At 46.4% G+C, this 24047-nt stretch overlaps 1 protein-coding gene across 2 annotated transcripts in view; it reads left to right on the top strand.

The window, feature by feature from the left end:
* Nucleotides 1-24047, top strand: part of LOC119022563 (protein bicaudal D homolog 2-like) — a 43759-nt gene that overhangs the window by 13315 nt on the left and 6397 nt on the right. For both annotated transcript variants that reach the window (XM_037103552.1, XM_037103551.1), the window contains exons 2-9: nucleotides 5159-5371; nucleotides 14024-14176; nucleotides 14999-15213; nucleotides 15303-15549; nucleotides 17146-17403; nucleotides 17512-17715; nucleotides 17831-18379; nucleotides 18926-19077. In XM_037103552.1, the coding sequence (XP_036959447.1) occupies nucleotides 5159-5371; nucleotides 14024-14176; nucleotides 14999-15213; nucleotides 15303-15549; nucleotides 17146-17403; nucleotides 17512-17715; nucleotides 17831-18379; nucleotides 18926-19077 (1991 nt within the window). The remainder of the gene's footprint in view (nucleotides 1-5158; nucleotides 5372-14023; nucleotides 14177-14998; nucleotides 15214-15302; nucleotides 15550-17145; nucleotides 17404-17511; nucleotides 17716-17830; nucleotides 18380-18925; nucleotides 19078-24047) is intronic.

Below are 24047 nucleotides of genomic sequence, written 5' to 3'. Positions count from 1 at the left end.
AAGAAATAAATGAAGTATAGTGTGCTGAGGCTTTTTAGTGTTGAATAGTGGTTCAACATGCAGTGCTTGCTCAAGCGTTGCTAGGTCGCCAGACGCTTTTTAACCTCACTCCCTAAGAGATCTGTATTATGAACAGTTGATGGTGGACAGCTAAATATAGAATAGACCCACAATTCAAAGCAAAGTCTCTGGCGGCGCAGTGGCCTGTGAACGGACACGGACAGGAAGAAAGGGAGCATGCATCTGTTTATCATCGCAAACTCCGACTCCACGTGAGCTGTGACTCACGAGGCAGGCGAATCCATTCAGTGTTTTTTTTTTTTCTTCCTGCTCCACCTCTCTTCCTCCGCAGTCGCCTACAATGAGAGACAATGATAAGCCTTCAGTGTTTGTTGGAAGCACTGCTCACTCTGGCATCCAGGGTCAACCCCAGCGCCCTCAACATCTGTATGAGTAACTAAGCTGATCTAGATGACATATTGTTGAGCGTTCGACACAGGCCGTCTTTGTCATAGCACAAGAATGCTGCTGAGGAGAGTGGAAAAAAATATCAGCTCACCATCAGCCCACTCCGGTCCAAGTCTTGCCAAAGGCATGCTCATGTCGAATTTCTCCATTTCGAGGTCATGCCGTCTGGCGCTGAAAAAGTAGGCATGCCCTGCCCTGCCCTGTGTAGCATCATCTGGAGATTATCTTGTCAGCATTATGCCTCAGAATCAGTGTTTGGGTAGGGGGAGCTATCAGTGTGTCTGTTTCTGTCCTGTCAGATTTAAAAAAGGGCCTTTCCCCTCACATAATGCAGATGTGACTTATTTTCGATGTGAAAATATTCTCACTAGATCAGACTTTTGCTGGTTTATGTTTATCTTTCTATGTTTGTTTCTCTTGCTTTCTGCTCCCACTCCGTGACATGTTTTTGAGGATCTGGAATTCATGTCTCTGTGTCTCCGTTTGTGGATTTATTTCACTTCTTCCTCATCTTGAGGACGTATCGACCGACTGAGAAGGATAACTTGTTTTCTATTCCGATTGCACAAATGCAAGGCACAGCTTAAATCTGGCTCGGCAACAATGAAGCTGTCTGGCTCTTCTATCTGTCTTATCCCGTTTCCATTTTCCATTTCTGTCTGCCTCTCCCCTTGGTCTTTATACAGCAAGCTTTTCTTTTGCGTTAGATCCAGGCTTTGAGACCACAGGGGGCTGAATGAAAACTCACAATGAGATTATTATAGATGGACCAGAGATGGAAGGATGGGATCCAAATCTGAAGAGTTTTCTAATTGGGTTTGGGTCTTAAGGAAGGGGTTTTCAAGAGGACTTACTCGTATTGATTGAAATACTCCAGGCTTGGTGTACTGGTGTACCTTGTCTGATACACTGTCATAACACTGGATACATCTTTACCCACTCGCACACCTCATGCCAAAAAAACCCCTGTTCTCTGCCAGCAGGACAGGAGATGAAAATAGAATTTTTAGATTCAGCTCCACGGGCCTTTGAGACCGGCAGTATTGATCTGTTTGTTACTTGTCAGAGACCCAAAGCCCATCTCCCTTGTGCTCTTAGCTCATCGGATCAGAGAAGCATGCGCAGGAGGATTTTGGGGAAAAAGCAAAGTGAACTCTGTGACCTATATTCTCTTTCAAGACCATGTAAGGAGTTGAACATATAAGCAGCAGGGATGTAGCCTTCAGAACACAGTGTTTAGCATCTCCCCTCTTGAACGGACAGGGATCACAGAGCACAGCGGTGCGATTAACCGTTGAGTGCTGATTTGTCTCACCTCCTTATCAGTGGACTTCTGGACCCCCTGAAGGCTGTGTCTTTGGTCAGGTCGGAGGAGCAAGCAACGATTGCACCCTGTTCCAGCATGTTTTGAGCACAATCACACAAGCAGTCTTTATCCAAGAGTTTCCTGTCAAGGAACCTGCTGCCGTAGCAACATTTGTGTCGCTGAAAGATAAACCCACAGATAGCTGAATAAGTTTAACGTCCTGGGTGTAAAAGAAACCACATTGCCAGAGAAACCAGTTTTTTTTTATTTTGGCTGCACTTAAAACAACAAATGAAGGCACGGCAGCGGCGTCCTTCCTCAAATTAGTAGGCACTCATGCACTCATGCACCCATGCAAGCGTCTTTATTTATACCTCTTAAGGTTTCCATGTGCTAATCTTATGACTAGGGTAGTCAGATGCTCTCTCCTGGTGTGAGCAATCTATGGGGAAGTACTGAAAATAATTCTGACAGCAGAGAGAAAAAAAAAGAACCAAGACCAGTGTCTCAATTTATGAACTCTTCAGTCACATGGTGCTTTTGATCACAGTGATTATGGACTTTGATCTATGCTTGGTAACCAGCCCAGCAGGGTGTCTAACCTCAGCCCATAATGTATGCACTCATCTGGAATCAGGCATTCAATTTCTGTAAGGGATAAGTCTCTTGATTTATTGACTTTTCCTTATGCGGCTTCACAATGTTAGCCATAGCATTCAGCAAGGAAAATCTGAGAGTAAAATCCAGTCCAGACAGCTTGCTAATGACTAAAGACCTGCCTTTGATTAGCTTTACAAGAGATTAATAATCCATGCTCACATGTCTAGTGCAAAATAACTGCAACATATGGCAAAGTAAAGATGAATTATAAATTGGATGGGCGCTCACTATGGGATTATAGGCTTGGTCGCGTGCTTTCCCAATTTACCCGCCCCTAAAAGTAGCCTAAACCCACCCTTGGGGAGCTGAGATTAGAGGCCTTGGGTCAGTGGTTTGGCTTGGGGCTCTGCTTTTATGTTTGAAGGACAGGCCTCTGAGATTGGATTGATTGGAGTTGCTTCAATATCCACCGTGCACGAAGATTATAATGATGGGATTCCCCTGGTTTGTGATTGGGTTAATCCCATCTCTTGTAATGACTTTCTAATCAAATCTCCCACTGATTGGTGGTGTGATTTTTGGAGAGGAGGGAGGTGGTGGGGAAGGTATGAGGGCAGCCATTGGAAAAAATACTCTGTTTTAAAAGTGACTGACATCAAGTGGTTACTCACCGAAACATTGGATCCTTAAACACCCATGTAAACCTTTGTTACAAGATCACTGTAAGCACTTCCTTGTAGCTGAGATGTCATGATTACTAGTTCTTTTCACTTATATCAAGACAATGTGTGTATATTGATATAGATGTCCTGTGTAGTTGTGGTGTAGGTGGCCCAGTCTATATGCGTTGTAGGGCAGGAACTGTCAATCAGAATAGTTTTTGATCAATCTCAGAACCCATCAGCTATCGACTGATAACAGTTTGGCCAGTACTTTGTTGCCTCCATCGTAGCAAGCGGAAATCTGGATAATGGATTTCCAGGCCAAGAGTTCCTCTTTGTGCTCTGGTCATTGTATACAGTCGTGTTAGTGGCTTGAGACACAACAATAGAGTTGGAGTTGAGAGACAGCTCGTGGCAAGAAATTGGTCAATACTTCTTGGACTACAAATGCACTTTAAACAGAAACCAGAACGTCTCCGATTCCCAAATCTTGCTCTTGGCCTAAAGATTCTGCGTTCTGCCTTTTTAGAGAGATTACTTTCCAATTAATTTTCTATTGCATGACTAATCAGTTAATCAGCTGGTTTCAGCTCCAGTGTGTTTAATCAGCCGGTGTTTGATAAACTGTAACTAGTTTGAAAATGCTCTACAAGAGAAAAGTACATTCTTCAGCACATTAGCACGATCAGGCAGTTGACAGTGTGCAGTTGTTGGTAAAGAGGCCAGAGAGAGTCTGCGGGTGAGGTTCCTCATGTCAAAAACAGAGCTCGCATCATTTCAAACCGCTGATGCTTCTGGAATAAGCATATTGTGCCGCAGTGTGCGAGTATCTGTTGATCGCTGCCGCTATCACTCGGTTTGAACTGTCATCTCTCCTGGAATGCCAGAGATATCCTGGCCACCCTGCACGAGACGTGATGTCACGCACTTCTGCGACCCAATAAACCAGTTTTTATACGTTCACATATTCGCGTAAGTCCTGCAAGTAGGCCAGTACGACTAATACAAATTTTCCTTTCTCTGAAGGAATTACTGGGATTAATACAATACGCAGTCAAACAGGGAAAATCCTGCAGCGGCGAGTCACGTGCAGTTGTGAGGGAGTAGCAGGTCAGAGAGGGGAGAGAGAGAGTGCACTGCAGCTGCAAACAGGGTCAGATCCAGTGCCTTAGGTGACTTCAGATTACTGGCCGCCTGCGCTCGAGCTGTGAGGCGAGATGAGAATCAGAGTTTCCATCACATCGCCGGTGGTTGCGTGATTGGAAATGAAATCTGTAATCAGCGGGGGTGATTATTTTGAGAAGGAAGAGAATAACTTAACCTAGATTCTGCTGCAGTCAAGAGCTTGCTGTCTCTCTTTCTTTGTCTGTCCGTTTTCTAAATGTCATTCTGTTCATATTTTGCTGAATGGCTGGCCATTAACAAATTAAGGTCAAAATTAAGGCAGCGCTAATAATAGCACAACAGTCTTTTATATTCCGCAGTGTTCTCAGTCTTTCAACAGAGAATGTCCCCCTACAGAAGGTGGAGAGCCTTAGCTGATATGTCTTCCGCACTTATTTAATCTTCATAAACTTCATCCCCCTCCGGAAATCCGTAAAAATCAAATAATATCTTGTGACCTTTCTGCACTGCTGCTATGATCTAGTATTAAGATATTAAGAGCATTAGAACACAGGCTGCACATGATCACCCAGACACTAGTCCATTTGCTCTACTTTTCCCGTTCGTTTTTTTCCCCCATCTGTGGAGTCACTGCCGAGCACGTGCAGGAGGGGAGGCCAGCGTCCTGCGGGGAAGGGGAGGGAGAGATGTGGGGGGGAACAAGGGGGAAGTTGGGATGATGCAGCCCAGATGGAGCCTAACTGATTATCTCCACGGGGCGACAGCAGCATTTTGGGAGACCCCGGCTGAACCACAGTAGTAGAGATTAATGTCACTAAATCACAATTCAAACTTTTGTCGGGTTACAATCCAGATATTCTTTTTTTTTTTTTCGCCAGTTAATGCTTCATCCCCTGATTTACATTTAAATAGCATTAACAATGAATTAATAACAAATCCTCCCATATGTTTTAACGTTATAACCAACAGCCCTTTGCTCGTTTCGCTCTATCTCCAGGCCTTCGGACAAGCCTACTCCAACCACAGGAAGGTGGCAGCGGATGGGGAGAGCCGTGAGGAGTCTCTTATCCAGGAGTCGGCCTGTAAGGAGGCCTACTACGAGCAGAGGGTCCTGGAACTGCAGAACGAGCTCCGGCAGACGCGCAACATCCTCACCAACACCCAGTCTGAGAACGAACGTCTGAACACCATCTCCCAGGAGCTGAGAGAGGTGAGAGCTGGGGGGGTGACAGAGTTATCGTTGGGTCAGCTCACACTGCACCATTGTTCTTTCGAAGACACTATTGCGCTCTCCCTGCGTCAGTACTCTGCAAATGAACTCACTCCTGAGTTGAAGCAGAGGCCTGTGTCTGCTCTTGTTTGCCTGCAGCTACTGAGATGAACGGATGTGTTTGTTGATGCTTTCGACTGATTCTATTTATCTGTCTGAAGCGGCAGGAACGTTTTTTCTATCACTGATAAATATCAAGGGTTAGTGTAGTCGGGCCCTGCAGGAAACTGGGATGTCCTGCTTTGAAATTTCATTTTTTGTGTTCAGAGAAGAAATTAAGAATTTCAAATGAAGTGTTAGACGAGTTGTCCTGTCAGAGGCTGATTGGCGAGATGGAGCGCTGCGTGATTACTGCACCTACAATCATGTAACTCTGTCTTTCAATATTACTGCCAAAGCTTGTTTTATTCAGGGGTGTGATTGCAGGCTGGTTTGTTTTCTGACATGCTAAGACAAGACTAATCATAATGTAATGACAGAAAACCAGAGACCGAGGCAGATTAAAGCAACACCTTGCCTTCAAGGCTTAACATGATGTCCTCCACCCCTGCTGTGATTACTTAGGTGTAGTTCCAAGAACAACGCAGAGGCCATGGGAAACATGCTCTGTTATAAAGGAAGGCATGAGCCAACATGAATAATTGATCAATTAATATTTTGAATTTGTCACTAAAGATCATCCTGTTGCCCAAACTGTGGCATTAATCACATTCCTAATTATAGAAATCAACTGCAGACAAGCCCTGTACCTGTACTCTGTTAACTGAAATCTGTCTTGCTGAAACATGACCCACCATTTCCCTAAACTTACCCTCAACACGCCCTTTTACACATTCCTACAGACATTTTCATACTTGACTCTCTTAAGCCTCCATCATAATGCAGGGCCTTTATTGTCTGCGCCCCACTTTGGACAATGTCTGACCTCTTCACTGCTTCCATTTACATACAGTCAAAGCTAATTGACCTCATTAGGAGAGACAAGAGTGAAGTGCGTGCGGCGCAGAGCGCGGGTTGTGTTGTCTTTGCCAATGGCCATGCATGTGTGATGTTGTGTGATGGAGCTGGTGATGAGGGGGCTGAATTAACAGCAGAGTACAGGTTGGCTGAGGGCTTTGAGGAGGCCCCTTTGACACAAAGACAAGGAGACATGAAGGGATGAAAAGAGATGAACAGAGTCTGACAGGAGGGAGCCTCTGACTGGAATGATAAAAGGGGGGTATGAAGTAGCAACTTGTTTGAGGAGTCTGGTTTTTAAAGGAGGGAACGAACTGACTGCTTTTGCTAGATTAGCTTGATTTATTTGGTGCCCGCAGCTCTAGATCGGTGCTGTAACAGGAAGGAGCTCCATTTTGTTGTCATTGCACCATATCAGTGTTATTTAGTATGACCTTCAGCAAATCTCTTTTATTTCTAGTCTATCAATCCTCTCCCCTCTGTATAATGATCTCTCAATATGCGGTAGTTAAACTCATCGGTGTTCCAAATCTTTGCGTGTTTGTGAACAGCAGATTTCGCTGATCCACTGTTTTGCAGGTCACGCTGGTAATTCCAGTGTAATTGGAAGAGGGGCAAGTAAAAAAGGGGCTCCCTTCCTGAGCCAGTTTAAAGTCTTTGCCAGGCAGCAGCAGGAATCTTTGCCGTTTTTTCTGTGAGTCACTGCTTGAGACAGATGTCAGCGGCGTTTCTTACTGAGATTAGGGGAAAAGACTTTAAAATGGCTTGTCCTGCACAACGACTTAAGTTTGAGGAAAGCTCCAAATTCCACTATAATTAGGTCAGCTACTGCTGAGATCTGCGTCCAAGTTGGTATAAGTTGGGGCATTATGGAAGCCAGATGTGCCTCACCATGTTGTTAAACATAACATGAGTTTGCCGCATAAAACTTAACAGCCTGCAGTCATTCAAGTGTCAACCTGATTACTTTCTACAAAGACATTATGCCTTTTGAAATGAGGCTATTTACTTCTCATGTCTTTATTATAAAATCTGATAGAGAAAGAAATGATGTCGGCTCCATGTCTGACCTGCAGCATTAGCGTGCCTGGTGGTGCACTGGTGGCTGGCCTGATGGCCTTTCTGCAGGTACCATTCCCAATATAAACACCCTCATGCCACAACGTTGGTCCCGGACAGCTCTAATTGGCTAGATAAAAGGGGCTGGAGTGTAAATCGCCCCATGTATGGGAGATAATGACACCCTTCTAATGGTACTTCTGCGGGGGTGTGTGTGGCAGGCAAACAGAGGGAGCCTGGGCACTGAGGCTGGCATTGTGACCAGACTGACAGGGCTGAAAGAGGCCTTTGTCTCATGGGTTTCAAATTAGCCCAAAAGCTCAGGCAGGGGATAAGCGAGGGGGGGCTCTAGGAGATGACGAGAATGGTACAAGAGAAAGAGAAAGTGGCGGAAAATCCGTTGGAAAAGGAGACTCAATGAGTCGAGGCTCAATGAGAGTAAATTAAGCACCACTGGTGGACGGCGCTGCTTTTCTAGGACAGCACAGCTAATCATATTGAGTCAGCAGGGTGATTGAATAACTCAATTTCATCATGGAATGCAACTACAGTTGAGCTGTAACTGTTGCCTTTTGTGTTTGGTCGAGAACGAGTTTTGTCCTGCTCCTGTCTATCTAAAAGGTTCCACTGCCATGTTAAGAAGATTAAAATGATGGTGAAAGGCTTAAAAAAAATGTAATTTGAATATGTGTCATCCACAAACCAGTCAGTAGATAATGTCACCATTCAACCATTCTATAGATCTGGAAGCTTCATTCAGTGTGAAATGGCTTTTGTCTCTGTACAGCGCAGTTCATTCACAGCCGTTTAGTTACAGCATCAGCTGGATCCTTCTGCCACGTCCAAACCTCCCAGGCAGACTCTCATGCCAAAGACTAAAATGTTGGCCCCGAGCGCCGATAAGACATATTTCACTGCTATGGTGCCGTCTACAGGATTAAACCTCCACAAAGAGCCAGTAGCATTGTAAGGAGGCACACTCTAATAGGCATGACTTCATTATATTTAATCTCATTTCTGGAGAGGAATGTGCCCACAGTGATGGCTGCCATTATCCTCACGGAAAGGGGGGTATTCCCATTGCCTGCCTATTAATTATGAAGCAGAGATAAAAATGCTGAGAAACATTATCAGTGTGTTTCAGTCTGTCTGCAAAGAAAATGTTTCCACTTCAGCGTCATCGCATGATCGCTTGCTGTTTTTCGTCTCTGCATTTGCATCACTTAGGATGCTGTCACACCGTCCGCCTGACATAATTCACTGACTCATTTTTCCCAAACAGACACGTAAATTATGGCATTGGGCTTTTTGTCAGTCGCCATAATGTGGAGGCCATTCAAATGTTAAACATGATTGGTTTTTCCACCTCATTGACACAGTGGATGGAGCCGTCAGGCATTCATTTAAGTGCTGTTTCAATAGGCTGAATTAAACACCTGACAGGGAAGTGGGGGTTCGAGCGAGGGAGGTGTCTGCATTGACGGGATGAGTTTAAAAGGTCGGACAAGGGGCAGACATTTAAGCTCATCGAGAGGAAGGCCATTGTTGTTACTGCAATCAGGAGGAATTGGTGTTCGAGAGTTCAGGTTTTCAGTGGCAGATGGACATGAAAGCAGAATTGCAGTTGTCAAGACAGTCCTGACGCTGTACCTTTTTATTATTGAAAGGCCAGAGTTGAGTGGTAAGAAGATCCAAGGAGGTTTGCTCTTTGTTCCCTGTTATTATCATCTGACGTGAGGCTAATAATAAGACTCCTACAGGGATCTTATGTCGACTGTCTTGTTATTTCTTGTCACATTGATGCCAGGGCAGATCTGCTGTCATGTACTAGCTGGGGGGTTCTCAAAAAGAGAAAAGGTTGATAAATTGTAAACAGAAAGACCAACTGGGACAGCAGGGGGTGGAAGAGGTGTGAAAAGTGACAAGTGACACTCAACCTGCTCTAAAGCCTCCACATGTTATCTGGGTTATCTGGCAGCAGCACCCTAATCTTGCTCCCACTTCAGATTACCGTCTCACGAGCCACATGTCTCACAGATGGGTGGCTATTTTTAGCCTTTGAAAGGGGTGTGTCTCCAAAATACATTTAGAAGATTTGCCATTGATCCCTGATAATGTTTGTCATTTTGGTATCCATCTCTGAGGTCTCTCTGAAAATGTGTCGCTCTTGATTTAAGCCCCCGGCTCGCAGCACCAAAGAGCTTTTCCTCGCCCGATCAATGGATCCTAATAAATCAACAACACAAACAGGCCTACACATTCACTTAGGCTAATGGGTGTGAACGTGCTCATGTGCACATTTCTCCACTTTCATCAGAATGACCTCAAAATCACTAATTCACTGTTAAGTGCACACGGGCACACATTCCCCCTGTGGGCTTTCCGACAGTCACACGATGGGTACCATCAGCCACGCAATGTTCCTTTCACTTGTTTTTTTCTTTAGATTTTGATTGTCTCTCTGAAAAGTGCGACCTTGACTGTGTTTTCTCTTCGTAATGGAGTCTGGGTAGGCTGAATAGAATGGATGACAATTGCTGGCAGCAAAGAGGAGGATAAAAGCAGATCTGCTTTCACCCACATTCTCGACTCTGACAGAAGCAACGGGCCCCTGAGCTTCATTATTCCTTTGCTCTGTCTAAAGCTATACTGGGGGGTGATGAGCTATACGGCATCTGTGATTCAGCTCTTGTCTCTCCGGAAGGTAATCGTGGGATGGGCTCGGCTTGGTTGGAACTAGACCTAACCCGGGCTGACGTGACCTTGACGTGCAGTAGAGCCTACAGGACATGCAAAGTTAGCCGACTGAAGTCCAAATGCGCTCTCTTGAGCATAATATCACAGGAGACATACGAGCAGAAACCAACATGTCTTTCCTTGTCCGCAGCGTTTTTATCTGATAGATGCAGCATGATGAAGGAAATCAGCTGTGACTGATACATGGCCTCTAAAAGCGCACTGACACACTCGGGGGAGAGAGCGGAGGTGGGGGTTGGAAAAACGAGAGCTGTGCTGTTGGTGAAATGGCAAAATGGAGGTCAGCGGTATGAGAAAAGAGTAGCAAGGATAGGGGGTAAAAGAAATGCAGTATTGACTTGCACTTGGCGTTGCACCATCTGGGAACTCGGCACTTTGTCGGAATAGTAATTTAGGAAAGAAAATCTAGTGCATGTGCAATTTTACTGAAGTGCAAAGTGAGCAGGATGGAGAGTGAAATGGAGGTCAGCGGAGTGAGGGTACAAGAGAGAGAAGCAGAGAGACGATAAAAAAATATATTTATATTTATACTGCGCTGTCCTGTTTTATCAATAATACAGCCTTCTGCCATCAGGGGAGTCTGGGCACCACTTTCGAGGGAACCAAGCCGGGGGCGGGGGAGCCAGTAAATATGGATTTTGCAAAAAAATGCAAGCTGGCTTCTCTGGAGTTATTAAGAACGGAGCAGGGGCATTTAACAAAGCACTAAAACATTCCTAATCTACACTGGTGCTAAGCTTGAAACTTTGCCACCGTGGCTTACTAAGTGATGGAGCTATTTCCCATAGAAGGAGAGGTCATAGCAGCTCAAACACATTGAGAAATTACTCAGAGCTTTAGTGAGATTTAAGTAGGCTGAGCCTCACCATGCTGTCAAAAGCAGTTTAATGGTGGAAAGAGAGCTTTAGAGCTGAAAGAGAGAGAGTTCATACAGTCCAGGTTGAAACAGAGAAGTGTGCTCTTGAGACATTTTGCAGCAGGCTATGACCCAGACAGTCAGCTTGGTGGTTTTTTTTACTGCCACCCACTTTGCATGGAAGTGACACATTTGTCTGTGTGTGTGGGTGTGTGGGCTTATTCAAGCAGCTGCCCAGACGTCACCTGTAGTGACAGCAGGCAGCAGAGGGTCATCCCTGACCACACACAGGCCTTTGGTGGATGGCCTTCATCCCACACCCAGCTATCTAATCAGCCACGCGCACATGATCACAATTAGCCACAGGAAGTCCCAGGGGAGCCGTGTACTCCCGTTACTCACACTTTAAGGCACGGGCGCTCATGGCCTCTGCAAACACCGGTGAGTTTACTCAAATCACCTTCTGTCAGGCAGCAGTGTAAACCCCCCCACCACCACCGCCCCACTCTCTGGGGGGTTCGGAGTAGCGGAGGATGTGGAAGCTGAGAGTTGAGAGGTCAAAGCTTTAATATGCATTGTGATCAGATTGGAGGAGGTTCTTAATCAGGTTCGGTGGTGGCCTGTATTCACAGGAACCAAACAGCACTGACCCTCCAGCTGAGACGAGTAACCCCGGCCAGGAAAAGACCTGAGCAACCAGCTGTCACAGCTTTGTTGAGTTAAAAACAAGAGATTAATCCAGCGATGCGATGATTAAGCTGTACTTATTTATGAAGTGTCTCTGCGTCGGTTGATACTCCAAAGCTGACAACTAAAGCATCCGGAGCTGGGACCAGCTTTCTTTTTACATTTTTGTTAGAAGTCAGTCCTCTCTCAGAAGTCAGGGGCGCCGCCGAGGCTTAGTGGCAGGACTCCTCTGTATCGTGGGCTCATGCATTATGCAGTAATGCAACATCGGGGCTTTTCGCGCGGCAAACACCCACGCTCATTAGACATGCGCAAAAAACCGCGATGAATATTAATGCGCCTTCAAACGTCAGCTCTGCACATAGTGATTAATAATTACACAGAGCAAACAAGGAGCATGTACTCTTCATCAGCGGGGAGTTGGCAACATTATTTTTTTTTGTCAGTGAATTTCTTTCAAGCTTTGTAATTCTCAGTTATGTATAGCGTGTTACAGGGGAATTACCTGAAATCATCTTCTGGTTATTAAAATGTGTTTGCAACCATCAAAATACCTGTCACCACCAGGATATTACCCACTCTGTTTCAGTAAGTAATATCACTGATCTATATTAAGTCTCAAGGGCAGCTCCTCAGAGCGAAAGCCTCTCTGAGATTGACTTCCTGTGGTCGTCTGAATGAGCCGAGAGCAGGGATTGTGACGTGCGGCCACGCGGTGTGTCGGCGTGAGAGGAAGGGGCCACCTGGCGAGGGGATTGGGAGGCTAATTGTCCCTCTGGTGTAAGGTTATCCCCGCCAGCTCTCCTGAGAGGACAGACGCGCATCACGCACGCGTACGCGAGCCACAGCCGCACTCATGCAAATCCTGACCGCGCTGTCGATGCAGACACTGCTCTTACTGTCTCACACATGTAAATATACGCTCACTCTGCACCTGTTCAGGAGATAACAATCCCCACTACAGCCACCTGCACCCACACGCTAGAAAACGTACATGTTCGCTTGCACACATGAGCATCCAAGGTCAGTGCAGAGAGTGCTGAATGCAGAGATCTATTTCAAACGCTTTCCCCTCTCTATCTCTCATTACATGCATGTGCATGTTCGTCGATTCGGTTCAAAAAGAGTGAGGCCCACTCAGCGAGTGTCACCTTACCTCAGAGCTTTTATCTGTTTCTCCATGAACCGCTGCCCCCCCCTACCACCACCTACAATGTCCCACAGGGGTCTTGTGTTTTTTGGAACAAATCAGTCAGCCGGGATGGAAGGACGATTTATAATCCTTGAAAGAGGAGGATGGAGGCAGGAACAGGGCAGGTAGTAAAGGCTTGGCAGAGTTGTTCAGATCCTTTAGGGCTCTCGGTTTGTCTACAAGTGGGGGGGATGGGAATGAGTCTTACCTCTCTAACCTTTATATAATTAATGATGTATTTCCTGAGCAGCAGCAGCACTAGAGAACCAGCTGCACTTTTAGTATATTCCAAATGCTTATGGTAGCATGTAGGGCTGCAGCTGACGATATTTTCATGATTGATTCATCTTGATCCGAGTTTTTTAAGAGTAAAATGGCAAAAACAATGGGACAAATGCTCATCATAATGTTGAGTGAAGTCTTTTCCTTTGTCCAACCAGCGAGCTTAAACCCAAAGACTCTTTATTTACTATCATAAATGACCAAGAGAAGCAGCAGATCCTCACTATTCATTGCAGCTGTACTGGCTTTTAACAACTGCTTAGACAACACATTAATATCTTTTTGTGCATTACCTGTTGGAGCGTATTCCTTTACTGGAACACTAAAATATCAGCATGTATCAACTGAAAATGGTCAAAGCTTCAGACATTTTGTTGCACAACTTCTGGTTTCAACAACCTCTTACCTCTGTATCCTCCTGCACAAAGAACCAAGCCTAATCTAACTCCTTTAGAAAATTAGCCCATTACCATTGAATGCCCGTTTCCATGACAGAGGTAAGTAGGCTTCAGTCTCCTTAGTGCCATCAGACCTGGCAAGCAGGCAGACCGGCACACTTGTGGCCTGCTGCCCGGAGAGACACCTGGCACCTCCCTCCTAACCCTAACCCTAACCCCTAACCCTAACCCACACACACACAAATTAGCCAGATGGGAGCCCCCCCCCCCACCTTATCTAGTGAGATTTAGCGTGTTAAAAAAACCAACGTGACACAAACAGTTACACTAAAGCAACAATATCCAATCAATTGCCGTCTCTCGCTGACAGCTTCTCTTCTTGTCTACCTCGCTTGGCCCCACAGAACAGCCAGATGGTGGAGCTCCAGAGGAATCAGCTGCGTGACGACATCAAGGAGTACAAGTTCCTCGAGGCTCGCCTGCTGCAGGACTACACCGAGCTGGAGGAGGAGAACATCTCGCTGCAGAAGCAGGTCTCCGCACTCAAACAGAGCCAGGTGAGGAAGTTTGAATCATGTCAGGTATGAAGAGAATAAAAGCAGAACATCTCCCTCTCGGTGTACTTGCTTTCTCTGCTCGTTATCCACATGCAGTATTCTTAGTTTGGCTTGAAAACGGTGGAAGCTTCAGGCCAAGTATTGTTTTCAACACACATGTACCGCACACTGTCTTACAGCATCAGTCCTCCCACACATCGGCCCTCAGTCTTTCTCCATCTTGTACCGATCAGACTGCCAAAAGAAGCCTGAGCACTTTAATATTCAGATTTAATTGCGATAATGAAGACGTCCCCTGATACAGCCAGGAGATGAGCAGCTGAATTTGCTTTTCCAAATGCCTCGAGCTGCCGGCTGATTATAGAAATGAGACTCTGTTGATGCTTTCATTCTTCAGATCAGAGATTCTGACACTTCATGGAAGAAAACGTTTCAAAAGAAACAAAGTCCCCTTTGCACATCTGCGAACACAACACAGCTGAATTTCGAAATCGAGTATTTCCATTCGATGCTGGCTTTTATGCTTGAGCTGTTAATTCTGCTCATTGGCGCTTGTCATCTCGGATTATATTTTCTACACTCAGCACAGACGGCATGAGACAAACAAAAGCGGGTGCTGCTTTAAAAAAAGGATTCCCAAATCCAATTAACTGAAACGTAATTAGAAAGGGAAATGAAATGGATATGTTCTGTCTATTAACATTATCTTGCATAATGTAATTCTTTTTGATCCAGCTGGTTTGCCACACATGAACCATCCAGCTCATTTCTGTTTCGTAGCCTTGCATTTATTTCTCTGACTCCCTCTCCTCTCTCGTCCAGGTGGAGTTTGAGGGTTTGAAGCATGAGATCCGTCGTCTGGAGGAGGACACCCAGTTCCTCAACAGCCAGCTGGAAGACGCCATCCGACTGAAAGAGATCGCCGAGCGTCAGCTAAGCGAGGCCCTGGAGACCATCAAGACTGAGCGTGAGCTGAAGGCTTCCCTGAGGAAAGAGCTGTCCCACTACATGAACATCGGAGACACTCTGTATCACAGGTAAAAGGAACACAAACATGGTGCTGAGGGCCTCGGTGTACACTGTGAATAACACCAAATGACACACCGTTCTCACCTTCTCCGCTCAGCCCTCTAAGCATCTCTCTGGATGGCCTCAAGTTCAGCGACGATGCCGCCACCGAACCCAACAACGACGAGGCTCTGCATGGATACGAGAACGACTTCACCAAGCTGGCCAATGCCATCAACTACGACAACTGCGTCTCCACACCCAAGAAGGAAGAGCTGTTCAGTCCTGTGCCCAGCCTCGTGGACGACCTGCTCAGCGAGCTCAACATCTCAGAGATCCAGAAGCTCAAACAGCAGCTGATGCAGGTTTGTTCCCAACCACCATAGAAAACTGAGAACTTTGATCCTTTGTCTCAGTTTCTAGTATGAGGAAATAATGATCATCTTTTTTATAGATAAGTAACAATTAATATATGTTTTACAGGTTGTGATGTAATTACAGGGTTTGACAGTATGTGTGTTTACTTAAGTCATATTTAATGAAAAACTGAATGAAGATCAATGACAGGCTAATGACATTTTGCTTTTTTCCACATCTGAATATGATTTGTCACACCTCAAAACAAACAAGAGTGACAGTATTTAGTCAAAAGATAACTCAGGACAGCAGGACTGTGTATTAAGTTAGGTGTGTCTGAAAGAGTGTGTGAGTCAGTGTGTTTGGGCTACATCCTGACCCAGGCTGCTGCAGGGACCTAAATCCCCATCTAGCAAAGTTAATCCAGGGAGACACACACACACCCTTCAGGCTCCGCTGGGCTGCAGGGCAGCGGGTGGTGGCACCAGAGGACCTGCCATCTGCTTGCTCAGCACCCCATGAGTCCCAAGGCCACGCCTGATTGGGTGCCATGGTTACCAGAAAGCACTAGGAACCTGTGGATAATAATTGCTTTTAGGTCCGAGGGATTAAGGATTTTTTTTTTTCTCTCTCTCTTCATCAAACATCAACACGGTTGCTGGATTAATGTGTGAACTAGATGTTACTTAAATGCTGCCCTGCTATGGGCACCGTTCTGGTGCTTAACCTGACTTCTTGGGGGAGTCTGGCGGGCTGTGACAAAGCGCTGCGTTTGATATGACTCAGCAGCAATTCGGGCTGCCTGCTGAAGCCTCCTGCCAGGTCATTCCACAGATTCCAGGCAGGAATCAGAGCAGAGCAGAGTAATAACAAAAAACGTATCTTTCTTATTTAGCCATGCTCTATTATTCTTCTAAGTGACCTCATTCTATTGATTAGGCACTCAGTGATCAATCCTGGACGTCCGCTCCTCGGATATCACCCTTTTAGTCTGCTGCAATCTATAACAGCGTCCAATATGCAGGAGTAGGATGGTGTTGCAGGCCCACAGGCCCTCTTTAAGTAATGTTGTAGATATGTGAGAACATCAATGCATTTTCTTACCTCAAGAATGGAAATATTTTTGCTTTCATACTTTACTAATTATTCTTCATTATATATTCTACACTAATAAAAAAATGTATGCAGCTGAGCAGGACTGTTATTCTTTCATATTATTTACAGAATAGCTTCTGACATAGTACAGTGCTTATATCAGCACAACTGTGTGTATGTAAGACGACCTGCCCAGGGTCTCTGCCAGCACTGAGCTGAACCCAGTCCAGCAGAATTGTCAAGGTCATCCTGACTCAGATGCTGAGCTTCTGGGCAGTGAGCCTCGCATACTTTGGCAGCACAAGCCCGACAGTGGGTAGAGTTACCACATGACAGATAATCCTCTGATTTGATATGCTCTGCTTTCAAAGCAGGAATCATTCACATAATCAAGTTACCAAGAAATTCCTATGTCAAAATTACACGTGTGATAAGCCAAGCAGAGAGTACTGTACTTTCACTACAGATCCACAGCATGATGAACTCACTGTATCTGCCTCTCTGTACAGATGGAGCGTGAGAAGGTCAACCTGCTGTCCACCCTGCAGGACTCCCAGAAACAGCTCGAGCAGGCTAACGGTGCTCTGTCAGAGCATCAGGAGAAGGTCAACCGCCTCACGGAGAACCTCAACGCCATCCGCAAGCTCCAGGCCAGCAAGGAGCGGCAGTCTGCCTTGGACAACGAGAAGGAACGCGATAGCCACGAAGACGGAGACTACTACGAGGTGGACATCAACGGACCTGAGATTCTGGAGTGCAAGTACAAGGTATCCGTCCGCTTATTGTTAACAGTAAATTGGACAAAATGTCAGATTAAACATGTCACAGTACAGATAATCTTCATTTGTACTCAACCATTAATCTTGCTTCTCTAGGTTGCTGTGTCTGAGGCAGGAGAGCTGAAGGAGGAACTGAAGACTCTGAAGACAGAATACCAGGCCTGTCAGTCCCGTTACGAAGAAGAGCGCGCCCGTCTGGAGAGCGATGTCACAGCGCTGGGTCAGAAGCTGGCGGTTCTCGAGAAGACGAGTCACATAGAGAGAGAAGAGAAGGCTAAGCTGGAGAAGGAGCTGCGCAAGGTGAAATGTTACTCTGCCTCAAGTTAATGTTTCATTAAATGACTGATTTGGTGGTTTTGTAAACTTTGCAAAACAAGACGGTGCCTAACTGACATATCGCTCTTTCTGTCCTCAGGTGAGCGATGTGGCAGGTGAGTCCCAGGGGAGTCTGAGTGTGGCACAGGACGAGCTGGTCACCTTCAGTGAAGAACTGGCCACCCTCTACAACCATGTCTGCATGTGCAACAACGAGACGCCCAACCGCGTCATGCTCGACTTCTACAAGGAGGGCAAGGGCGGTCGGAGCAGCCCAGAGGTCCGCGGCCGCCGCTCCCCCATCCTGCTCACCAAAGGCCTCTTCCCTGAGCCTGGCAAGACCGACCTAAGCGACGGAGCCCCGTCACCAGTCTCCTCTCTGCCTTCTCCCGTGTCCGACCACCGCCGCGAGCCCATGAACATCTACAACCTGGTGGCCATCATCAGAGACCAGATCAAGCACCTGCAGCTGGCTGTGGACCGCACCACAGAGCTGTCGCGCCAGAGGGTCGCCTCCCTGGAGCTCGGCACTGTGGCCGACAAGGACAAGGAAGCCTGCATGGAGGAGATCCTCAAACTGAAATCCCTGCTCAGCACCAAGAGGGAACAGATCGCAACCCTGAGGACCGTCCTTAAGGCCAACAAGCAGGTGGGTTGATCACTTTTGTCTTTTGCACGCTCCAGATGTCTCCTTGACTAAACAGATAACACTCCCAAAGCAGTTGTCCACTTCTCTTGAACGACTCAGACAGAAGAAGACAGCTATTTCAGGTCTATTCAGCTGTTGCAGCAAATGCGTTGCAGACAAGATCTATAACAAACACTGGTGGAGACAGCAGCCATATGATGCCAGCTGTCCAGAGTATCTGTGTGCTCAGGATGGGAGAAGAGCCCTCCAAAGCACAAAGACCCATAACCCAGATATACAGTGTGTATGCAGTTGCTCTGGTAGCCCTTTAAAGTGTGTGTGTGGCTACTCACGGACCATATGAAGACATGAAAGCCCCTCTTAAACTACACACACCTATGTTTTTTTAAACATGCAACTAACAGTATCTGCTACAGCCCACTGGGCTACCATAATGACTTCTAACAGAAAAGAAAAAAGGTCATATGGTCCATATTAACAGACCTCTTGTGGCAGGAAATACCCCCCAGCTGCTCTGACCCTTTTGTTCTTCTCGTCCGCCCACAGACAGCTGAAGTTGCTCTGGCCAACCTGAAGAGCAAGTACGAGAACGAGAAGGCCATGGTGACCGAGACCATGATGAAACTGAGGAACGAGCTCAAAGCCCTGAAGGAGGACGCCGCCACCTTCTCCTCTCTCCGAGCCATGTTCGCCACACGGTACAGAATATGCAACAGCTTTGCTGAAAAATATGTTTTTCAAGCATCCTTTCTTCCAAGACACAGAAATCTATCTGGAAAATGTTTCATTGTTGATTTCCCACACGGTCTGGCACGAATCCCAAGTCATTCTGACACGCTGTGCGACTGTGGATCATCTTGGATAGGCAGCAGTAACACACAAGTCCTGCGATTCTTATTCTTCAACTATTACACATGCACAGTACCAAATGCCATACACAGCATAACCAGGTAATCTTGAAATGAGATTATCATCGTATTGTACTCGTATTGTTTATGGAAATGTTACAACATGACATTATATTAAGCAGACTGTTGTTTGTTTTGGAGAATCACGGTCAAGAAGGGATAGTAACATTGATACTGACTCAAAAGAACAGAAGGTATCTAATCTGGGTATCATTTAAATATGTCACAAGTCGTGTTTTTGACCAGTGATTTAGTGTGTGTGTGTGTGTGTGTGTGTGTGTGTCAGATGGGCCGACACACTCACTAATCTTTTCTGATTCCGAGGGGAAGCCGGTCAAAGGTTCTGTGCATAATCCCACCTCATCTTGGTCTGGATTACACATTCACCGCTCGACGCATAGTAGACTGAGTGCTCACACACTGCTTGTTTGTTGGTTTATTTGTATGTGTGCTTGCATATTGTGAGCAATAAGGAAATGAGTGCATCTGTATGAGGCACTTGTATGTATTTTTAGATGCGAGCACAGTGCTTCCTCTGTGGCCGCTCAGCTCACTTTTTGAGCCGCTTTCCCTCTTTGTGAATTTTATTTTGAAGGTGTCGGTGCCCACTTGTGCCTTTAAATATCAGCTCTGGTCCAGATGGCTGCGCCGAGATGCTGAGATAGTCATTACTCCTGCATTTAAGACTCCTCCACAATCCGCAGCAAAGCTCAGGCCGCTCAGAAGGAGGCGAGGTGGAAGAGGAGGGCGGGTGGACATAGAACGAAGGTTTGCAGGAGCTTCGGGGAATGTGTGGGCAGCTCAGCGCCCCTCGTCTCACCCATACAGTAATTCAACACCTATCCCTGAAGGGTGCTTGCCGAAGTAACTCCATATACCTGCAGGTTCTAATCAATTAGTAACGGGAGGAAAACTCCTGTCTGCAAATGCGAGAGTGTGTTGTCATGGGTTTTTGGCGCACTGCAGAGCCAGATGGCGGGAGGATGTAGGTGTAATGCTCGACTGTTCGGACCGAAAGGAAACCAGGGCGAAGAGAGAACCAGCTCTTCCTCCTACTAATGATATTATTTTCACCCCCTCGGGCCCGTGAGTTTATCACTTGTCATCGTTGCAGCAGCGAAGGGAAGGTGTGAGATCATATTTGCTGTGAGGAAGCAGAGCCATTGTGAAGCGTCTCCCTGTAAGCCTCTTTGGCTTCGAGAAGCTTAAGATATGGACAACACATTACAGCTTGCTGTTTACCGCCTGTGTCGACGCATGTGCTCTCCTCCTTATGCACGAAGCCCCTCCCCTCACAATTTGTATTTTTTAGTATTCAGTTGCTGTTCTGGTGCCCGTGCATGAATAACATTCTGTCTGTTTATGGGATTGGTGCATTGGTATGTAAATTCTGTCCTATACGGCGCAGAGTTGGGTCAGGGGACTCTTTGAGAGGCTGGGGTACTCGTCCGAGCAAGGTTTCCCACACTCCCCCTCCATTGTGTCCCCACGTCCCCCCTTCCGTCCTTCCTCACCGCCAAACACCCGGTTCCCTAGTCATCTGGAAAAGAAAGAGAGGAAGGGGGAAGGCTTTCAGTTAAAGCCCACTACAGGAGGCTAAACTGACATACTTCTTTTTTTCCCACTCTGTAATCTACACAAAGACCACAAAGTCTGTAAAGGTGGATTCCTGAGACTCCCAGAAACAAATGTGTGGGTCTTTGACAGAGTGGAAGAAAGATGGAGTGGACTTGAAAGACCCCGCTGCGGCCTCTCTCTAGATTAGAGTCACTTTAGATTTTTAAAAGTGCATTTCATTCTGTGAGAATTTCATGAGGGAGACGCAGGGTTGAATGTTTTTCTGTACGTGCTTGTCTCTTTGTCTGTGTGTGTGTGTGTGTGTGTGTGTGTGTGCCTCTCCAGCTGCAGTCTCTGGTGTCATGTTAACAGTAAGCTCCTGCCTCCAACATTCCTAAGACATGCCTCGACATGCTCTCAGCCCTTGCTCATACTCATTAACAGTCAAACTGTTAGCCCAGTTCACATTTTCTCTGCAAACTTGCACCCTTAATCATCTTGCAGTTCTGTCGTTAGTTGTATTCTCTCTCCATCCTTCTTTATTTAATTCCGTTCCTGCCTCCCCCTCCTCCTCCTCCTCCTCCTCCTCCTCCCTGCTCCGGCTCTGATATCGGTCGCCCCCCCGTGACCAATCAGACTCCAGACAGGACCACAGCTGAGGACGTTGTTGTGTTTCTGTGCTATGGAGGCATTATTGATTGGGGACTGTGTCCACATGGATGCTGCAGTAGTAGAGCTTTCCTTACTCGGTTATGAATGACATTGGCTGCTGCTTATAACAGAAGCAGCAGAATGCAGTGAAAGTTAGTTTATCAGTGATGTTGCCATGATGCCTGTTCATCCTCAAAAGGCCAGCAGCGGACCCCCGGCCCCCCTCAGCTATTGTGCCTCCACACCCCCACCAGCAGGCCAAAAAGCCTCCTATTATACCCCTCCAGTCCCTAGAATAGACTCCTCTGTTTTTTTCCCGGGAAAAAAATGCACGCCCTCTCACCCCCCACGCAGGAGTGGCTGAACCATCTGAAGGCACACCGGCACACCAGCCCCCCCCCCGCCCGCCATCTCATACAGGGTTTAATGAAGCAGCACTGATCCGTATTGTCTGGGTGTGTGTCCCACTGGGAATCAAACTGCATACACATAGGGGAGGGTATGGTTTATGTTTGTATGGTGGTCTGCCAAGGCCAGAGTTCACGTGGGGCGCAACCACGTGCAGCGCCACACACAGCATAAACACCGAAAGGCACTTTCTGAGCTCAGATCTTTGTCTTTGAGACTCGATTTTCTTGAAACGAGAAAAGCACTTGAAGTTGGTTTGCACAGTTCAACCGGTGCAGATTCTAAAAGCCAAATAAAGTTTATTTTGGTCGGAAACAGGTCAGGAACCTTATCATCCTGGTGGATTTTCTGACAATGATTCATGATTCAACAATAAAGTTCTATCTACGATGGAATTCAGGAGCAGTTCAAGCAGCCACCGAACACACAATGATATGAGATTTCACACGCCCGCTAGAAAAGCGACAGTTACAGCTCGCATGCATTGGAATACGACAGATGACACAACATTGGTAAGATTTCTGCATTCCTGCGGTCTGAAAAGTCTAAAGAGTTTGTGTAGTGTCAGCACAGTTGTGGGCGTTCCTAAATCAAGTAAATACTTTAATAGCGGACAGAGGAAAGTGAGCAGGGTGAGGCCTATGAGACGAATTATGTCCCAACGGTTTTAGCGCAGCACCGTTGGAGGATAAGGCGCCGCTCACCAAACATATCCAACCCCTCCCTTCGTGAAGGCTTGTCAGTCATTACTGGAGAATGTCACACAGTTGCTTCATCAGCAACACAGAAAGCAGGGATGACACGGGGAGAGAGAAAGTGACTGATGCAGGCAGACAGACGGAGACAGCAGCAAGGAAGCATCGGAGGAAAATAAAAGACTTGAGAGGCGAGATAAGAGGCAGGAGAGAGGACGTGATTGAGAGGGTGGGGAATGAGAAAGCAAGGCAATGACGAGGGGGGGAGAACGGTTGGGGGAAGGAGGAAAGCATTAAAATGAAAGACTAGCACAACGACAGCAGATGGAGGGTGGAGATATAAAACCCCCGCCTCAAAATCCCTTCAGGTGACCCAGTTTCATTCACCTGTCCAGCATTAGTTGCATACACACACACACACACACACGCACGCACACACACACACACACACACACAAGGGCACGAGGGGAACAGGTGATGATGCCGCAGTGCAGCACTGAGGGATACTGAGCGGCAAGTAGCCTGCCATCATGATCAGACGGGAGATGGTTCAAAGTGATGAGGTCTCACTCCATCTGGAACACATGGGAGTGAAGAGCCATATTCTGTTCATCCCCTTCTCATTTTGTTCCTCAGGCGTTGACACGAAAAGGATCTTCTCAGCAACCCTCAGGTTAATGCGTTCATCCTGTGTGTATGCAGTCTATTCTTAACTTACGCACGTACTGTACGCTCGGCGTGTTATGCAGAAAAGCTGTAAGCGACGCTCAGGCGTCCCACCTGTCACCATACCTGGTTGTGGCACTCATTCATTTAGCAGTAGCTGTATACACAAAATAACATGCATGTAGGTATTTTGATGACAGATAGAGTTTGTCACTTTATCAAGTAATAGATCTGCTCAAATGACAGTATGTTGACGTTTTAGTCTGTGAAGTTGTGAGGAGGAGAAAAAAAAATAGCCAGTGAAATCATAAGAGAATAATGAACAACTGCAAGTCTTATCAGGTTTGGTATGTGCAGACCAACGGCTCCACCTGGTGGTGCTGACAGACGCTGTGAAACCAGAGGAAAGGTCTCGAGCGAAGTGATTCAGGTTGATCTTTTAGACTTTGTGGCTGTTGGTGACAGTATCTCCAACATTAGCCTCTGGTACTGATATCATGTGTGCAGTTCTGCAATAACTTTAATACAAATATAACAAAAAGGCAGCCAAGTCTTTGCTCCATTGAGGCAGATGCTATTTAGTGTTATTGAAACTGCCGGAGCCCCCTTGTGGTGAAATACAAGAAAGTCTCGATGGGAGCGAAACTTGGCTGATATTTTTCACTAAAGGTTTTGAAATGAATAAATATGCCATCAGTGTCAGACTTATCATTGTTCTCAGTATCACACAGTTGGATTGACTTTCTTACTGTCACAAATAAATAACCATCTTGTTTTATTCTG

The sequence above is a fragment of the Acanthopagrus latus genome, chromosome 7 (assembly GCF_904848185.1).
Source record: "Acanthopagrus latus isolate v.2019 chromosome 7, fAcaLat1.1, whole genome shotgun sequence".
NCBI classification, from domain to species: Eukaryota; Metazoa; Chordata; class Actinopteri; order Spariformes; family Sparidae; genus Acanthopagrus; species Acanthopagrus latus.
The sequence above is the reverse complement of the archived record's forward strand: the minus strand, read 5'-3'. Positions and strand labels throughout refer to the sequence as shown.